The 6,999-nt window shown below is 46.3% G+C and overlaps 1 protein-coding gene across 1 annotated transcript in view; it reads left to right on the forward strand.

Moving 5' to 3' along the window:
* The window catches only part of trib1 (tribbles pseudokinase 1), a 13,403-nt gene extending 6,880 nt beyond the window's left edge, over positions 1-6,523 (forward strand). The window contains exon 3 of the mRNA XM_079523523.1: positions 3,201-6,523. Coding sequence (XP_079379649.1) covers positions 3,201-3,681 — 481 coding nt within the window. The 3' untranslated portion in view covers positions 3,682-6,523. The remainder of the gene's footprint in view (positions 1-3,200) is intronic.
* Positions 6,524-6,999: the final 476 nt, after the last annotated feature.

Consider the following 6,999-nt stretch of genomic DNA (forward strand, 5'->3'; position numbering starts at 1 on the left):
GGATGGCTGGCGCCGTGAGTGTGTGGGACCCAGGTGCAGATAGCAAAGAGAGAGAGAGAGAGACAGTTAGATAGGAGGGAAGGAGGAGATAGAGAAGATGTGTATTTTCAACAGAAGGATGACTCATTCTCTCCACCCCTTAAACTCTCTCCATTATGTTTCTCTCTCTCTCTCTCTCTCTCTCTCTCTCTCTCTCTCTGCATTCATCCATCGTACCTGTTCCTACTGATGGGGGCATCAGTGTTATATTACTCATGTACGCGTGCAGGCGAATCACGCGTGTGTTATCATCTGATGAGTGTGTGACGTGTCTGAAAGTGTCCTCACCCGTACAATGTGTGATGAAACTCTTATCTCCTAGTGTGTGTGTGTGTGTGTGTGTGTGTGTGTGTGTGTGTGTGTGTGTGTGTGTGTGTGTGTGTGTGTGTGTGTGTGTGTGTGTGTGTGTGTGTGTGTGTGTGTGTGTGTGTGTGTGTGTGTGTGTGTGTGTGTGTGTGTGTGTGTGTGTGTGTGTGTGTGTGTGTGTGTGTGCGTGCGTGTGTGCGACTGTGCGTGCGTGCGTGCGGGAGCGTGCAAGCGTTCCTGTCTGTCACTAGGGCTAAAGACTTACGGGAATGTGCATAATGTATTTTCGGGCAATTAACTCATGCTCCCCAGCAACTGTGACAGTCCCAAGGACCCCCTTGAAAATGAGACGGTGGGGGGGGGGGGGGGGGGCATCTCATAAGGGTTTCATCCACTTTACATTACATTATGAGCTAAATAAAATAAATACATGCATGCACGCTCCTTCTGCTGCTACAGTGTTGGCATGGGCTGGAAGAAGTACTCAGATTTTTACTTCCCGGTATGTTAAAGTAGCAGTGCCACAATATGAAAAAAAACTTACTGTAAATTACCTGTATTCAAGCTTTTACTTACTAAAAGTAGGCTACAAAACAAAAGTATTGGCAGCAAAGTTACTCTTGTGAGCTTGTAGATTGTCAATTTTCGAATAGCCCATAGTTGTATTAATAATCTAAATCTGCAAAGTAACTAGTAGCTAAAACTGTCAAATGATTGTAGCGGAGTAAAACAAAGAAGTGTTAAATCTGCCTTTGAGGTGTAGTGGAGTAGAAGTGTAAAGTCTTGGAAAAAACAGAATACTCATAAAAGGACCTTTCAATTGTACTTACTGTACAGTATTTGAGTAAATGTACTTAGTTACTTTCCACCACTGGGCCCATTAACATGGCTAAATATAGCACAGTGAGAGCTGTGTTTGTGTGGGTGTAGATTTATTCTTATGTTTATGTGCGAGTGCCAGGAAGTCAGGAGAAAGTTGCTATCGGGCAGCTAGGCTAATTCATCTTGGCCCGAGTTCACGTGACACTTTCTCTCTGTGTGTGTGTGTGTGTGTGTGTGTGTGTGTGTGTGTGTGTGTGTGTGTGTGTGTGTGTGTGTGCGTGTGCGTTTGTGCGTGCGTGCATGCTTTACCGGTTCTAGCTCCTATGGCTGTTTCAGAGGTTAGGACTCTTATGGGTAGGCTTTGTAACACCAAGGGTGTACAAATGGAATCAGATGGACCTGAGGACCACTTAGAGATCTGAGGACGACCTAGAGAGAGAGACCCGTTCCATTTGTACACTCAGAGTTACTGTCTATCCAGACAAAAAAACATTGGTATCAAATGGGGGTCTTTAATGCATATCAAACTACAAATGACAAACGTAGACAATCACTGACTTAACCCATTTTGACCTGAGGACGATTTAAAAAAATGGCTTCAAAATCAGTGAAAACAGTTTTCTGAAAAAACTCTGTTTCTATGTCAGTAGTGCTCAACCCTTTCCATGTCAAGGACCCCCAGAATTATCTGTATTTGGCCGTGGACCCCATCTGAAAATATGTTGTTCCAGGGACCCCCCCAGAAGCAAAGATTTGAGTTAAAAATGTTCACAGAATATAATTATATTCAAAGATTTGCACACATCTTCAAGATTTGAGCTTGTAGATCTGCTATTTTTGAAAAATCTGCTAATCTGCTATTTTTCAATAGCTAAAGTATAACATCATGCTTAAAACACCAAAAGGGGTTCCCACCCTGAATGCCGGGTTAAAGTTGCAATCTGTAATTTCCATGTCCAGGAATTGGAATTAGTGATTGTTTAATTAGGGGCAGGAATTGGGGAATGACGACTGCCCCACTCCTCTCTCTCTCATTCTGTGTTTGTGTGTGTGCGTGCGCACACGCGTGCATGTGTGCAGCTTGAGGCTAGAGAATGCTGAATTTTCCATGATGCAACCGCTGACTTCACCATAACATCCCTCTGACATGTTTGACAGTGGTGCACATAATCGCTGTCAGAAATAGACACACACACACACACACACACACACACACACACACACACACACACACACACACACACACACACACACACACACACACACACACACACAGTGTGCTTACGCCATCAAGGTATGCGCTTTTGGCTTTGAATACCTTTCCTCTTTCGAGAACACACAGGTCACATTTTTTTTGTTCCGTTTTTTAATACACAATTCCTGAAGACCTCCCATCTTGAAATATGTGAACATTTTGTAACAGGCCCATTTTGTAAACATTTATTAACTCAAATCTTGCACAAAACCCTAGCACAAAATCTTTTCAGGAGGGGGTCCACGGTCAAATATATTATTAGTTTGTGACACATGAACCACTGCACTAAGCTACAGCCGCCCTTGATTTTGGTCAAAAGTTGTAAGAGTTGTTTTAAGACAGTGATTCTCAACCTTTTCTGGATCTAGGGCCCACTTGAAAATGCACGAAAATGTTCGCAGCCTAAGGCAAGTGGTCAGATGTGTGGGCCACGTTCATTTTCAGAGTACCTTGATTTGAATGATCAATCAATTGATTATGTTCTGGCTCGGATCAATGGATTATCACACACACACACACACACACACACACACACACACACACACACACACACACACACACACACACACACACACACACACACACACACACACACACACACAGAAAGTGTCACGTATTTATTGGTATCACTATAATATTTAAAATATCAATGTTGTGTAATCATTTCAATCTCAGTGTTTTGCCAATTATTTGGGGGCCCCTGGCCCACATGTTGAGAATCACTGTTTGGAGACGATGTGACGGTGTTAACCATGTCCTCCTCCTCCGTCTCCTGCAGGACTCAGGTGAGACTGGAGAGTGTGGAGGACTGCCACGTCCTGGCCGACCCCGCAGACGACTCCATGTCCGACACGCACGGCTGCCCTGCCTACGTCAGCCCGGAGATCCTCAGCGGCTCGGCGCCGTACTCCGGCAAGATGGCCGACGTGTGGAGCCTGGGCGTCATGCTGTACACCATGCTGGTGGGCCGCTACCCATTCCACGATCCCGACCCAGCCACGCTCTTCTCCAAGATCCGCCGGGGCCAGTGCTGCCTGCCCGAGGGACTCTCGCCCGGGGCCCGGTGCCTGCTGCAGAGCCTCCTGCGCAAGGAGCCTGCCGAGAGACTGACCGCCGGTGAGCTCCTCGCACACCCGTGGTTCCACCAGGCGACGGCCGCTGTGTCAGGAACGGCGCGGGAGAGCGAGCAGGAAGTGAGCTCGTTGGAACAGACTGTGCCCTCCTTTGACGTGGAAGAGGAGGACGATCTGTTCTGCTGACGGGACTCGCTGCTTGCCTCCGATTGGTGGAGGGGACCAGTAAAACTCTTGTTCTCGACGTCGGGGTCCAGGGGACCACCGGAGGTACAAATGGAAACCAAATCGGCCCATAACCGGACCGCACGTTGAGAGCCAATGCAGTAATACAAAAACAAAAGAAAACAGAGAACAGAGGAAGAAAAGGACTAATGTTGCCATGATCAACTCATTGTTTCTTTTTTTTTTACTGTTTTATACATCGGCACTTTTTAGGACTGTGTTTGTGTACTGTCGTATATCTGCACACCCACTAACTTACTATTCAACGTACTGTATTTTTGTCGTGGCATCCGTGTTACGTGCGAAGGGCATTGTTCACAATGATTGTTCATTGTGTGTTCCTATACGTGTCTGAAAATAATCACTTGGTGCTACGAAACAGAAAGATATTTTTTGCCAAAAAAAATTCCGCAAAACCTTCCTCCGCCTGGTACAAAATGAGGTGTCACAAAATAATGCATCATGGTATTGGAGAGTTACTATAACGATTGTCCTCGTCTTGAGGACATGGTAGAGAGAGAGCTAGCTAAAGAGACAGGCGGGAAGACATAGGCAATCCTCTACTCGCTCTGACCAACAGGCTGGCTGACTCACAGGCCCACCGCAGCGAGACCCAATACAAGCCTGATGTCTCCCCAAGGGCCCTGGCAGCGAGCGTGGGGGTGTGCCAGGGAGGGGAGGAAGGAGTTCAAGGGTCACACACAGCGCAACGTGCCACGGGAAGCTAATAAGGAGGTGAGCGCTTCCTGCTGCGAACGCGCTAAATTCTCAGCGAGGGGGAAGAGTAGACACACATGCACGCAGCGCATGCGGAAAGTTGAGAAGGGCGGTGCCAGATCACTGTGAACACACGCACACACGCACGCACGCACGCACGCACGCACGCACGCACGCACACATGCGCGCACGCACGCACGCACACACACACACACACACACACACACACACACACACACACACACACACACACACACACACACACACACACACACACACACACACACACACACACACACACACACACAGTGGTATAAAACTACACTGATCATTGTCTAAATGTTTGACAGTCAGGGGGAAAATTGCAGACATGATATTGCCTAATAAGAAATGTAATTTATGTGGCTAGACTGCCAAGTCAAAATGGGGGGGAGGGGGGTCAAGCAAGACCCCCTTTTCTCATCTTTTATGGAACTCTTGCCCTTAAAATAACCTCTTATTTTACGCTGAGCAGCCAAAATAGTAGCTCAAATATTTCCTAAAAGGTCGCAACCAAAGATAATTCTCAGAGGTGCATTCACTTTATGCTCACATCATGGCATGCATCTGACCTTCTCCACAGTGTTGGGTTGTGTCCCATACCACTAGCGCTCCCTGGATTTGATGTATGATGAAGCAAACAAGTCTGATTGGATGTCAAATTGCTTGGGAAGAATTAGCCCCTCGCAGCTACAGAAAGGATTGAATTATCGCCGTTCTGACAGATTACTTTTGGAGCTGAAGGAACAGTTGAACTAAAACCACCTGAAGGGCATAGAAACGGGGTTTAACCACTTTCATCCCGGCGTTCCTATTTTCTCATTATATTGTCAAAAATGATCAAAACTTTTGACAATTTAGCAAAAATTGTCAGCTTGTAGATTATCTATTTTAACCATTTGTCGTACTATCCAGATAATATGGCTGGATAAGCGGTAGGAGTTCAAACCCTGAGAAACATCAGTCCAACACTGTGCATTTGAGTTATTCTTAAGGTGGTGTATATTCGGCTGCTGCCGTTCGCCCCTATCGGTTGTGTTTTGTAATCGGAACGGCTCTGAACTGGTCCCAGGTAGCCCCGGAATTTGATGTTGTTGATGGTTTGTCACTCGAATGGCACGTCTGCGGGAGAATAATCCCGACCTCGGCTCCTAGAATCCGCTCACTCCTCCTTAATCCTACAGAATCCCCCTCTCCCCCTCCCTGTACCTACTCCGTCTGCCATTGAAACCCGCAGGTCGCCATGCCTTGGTGATGTCGGCGTACCCACGTTCTGAATAGCGGTTCTGTCGTGACAGGCAGATGTAGCGTTTTTTATTATTGTTAGTCTTATTAAATCCGGTGCATCTGCAGAAGCACTGCACATTCAGAAATCTGGGTCAGATGGAAGGCCAATTAAATTCCAATTATGGTACTTTGAGCATCGACTCTGGGTCTGCCTGCGGGTTCCGGATAGGGAGGGTCTTTGTACTATCCAGACAATCTTTAATTGGTTCCACTGTGCCAGGTCTGGACAATCAATCACTGCGCTGTCAAATCGTGAGCGTTAATTTAACTCCTGGAGAGCACAGGTCCATTTGGTCCCACTTGTACGCTCCCGGTGTTACAAATGGATTAATTAAGGTTGAGGATTTGATTGTGTGCAAAGCAATTTGAATGGATTTCCTTTATGTCTGTGGTTCATACGTGTACAGCATGCACACGTTTTTGTGTGTGTGTGTGTGTTGTGTGTGTGTGTGTGTGTGTGTGTGTGTGTGTGTGTGTGTGTGTGTGTGTGTGTGTGTGTGTGTGTGTGTGTGTGTGTGTGTGTGTGTGTGTGTGTGTGTGTGTGTGTGTGTGTGTGTGTGTGTGTACATAAAACTGACATGAGTGCACAAAGTTCATATTGCACTGTGAATTATGTATTTGTGACACAACCTCGGGGCTAAAAGTCCACAATAGGTTACACATAAAAAAGATATATTCATTGTACAAAAACGTGTAAATATGTATTGAAATATGTGTGGAGACGCTGAATAAAAATGAAAGAAATCACATTTTTATTATTCATTATGGTTGTTGTTGTTTTTTTCTCCCAACCTCGTTGAGTTACCTGTGTCCCTCGATCTCTCTCAAACGCACGCACGCAGTGGCACGCACGCACGCACGCACGCACACACACACACACACACACACACACACACACACACACACACATAGCTGCATGCTTTGAAGAATGCTTTCCACGCAGCTCTTCACTGCGAAGGCAAAGAGGAGAAGGAGAAAAAAACACTTCCACATTTTCCTTGGCACTTTCAATTTAATCTCTGTGAAGGGAAAATGCCGCCGTGTCACCATCTCTCTCTCTCTCTCTCTATCTCTCCCTGCCTCCGGTTGTTTACTCTCGGCTGACCTTTTGCGTAACGTAACATTTAACTTCTCAAACACACAAAATGTCAGCCATGGGTCAGGTGTCTTTCTTGGAATGCAGAAGACTATATACTGCTCAGCCTCATGAGCATGTGATGATGCTGGTATCACCAT

This window comes from Electrona antarctica (genome assembly GCF_951216825.1).
Source record: "Electrona antarctica genome assembly, chromosome: 15".
Classification (NCBI taxonomy): domain Eukaryota; kingdom Metazoa; phylum Chordata; class Actinopteri; order Myctophiformes; family Myctophidae; genus Electrona; species Electrona antarctica.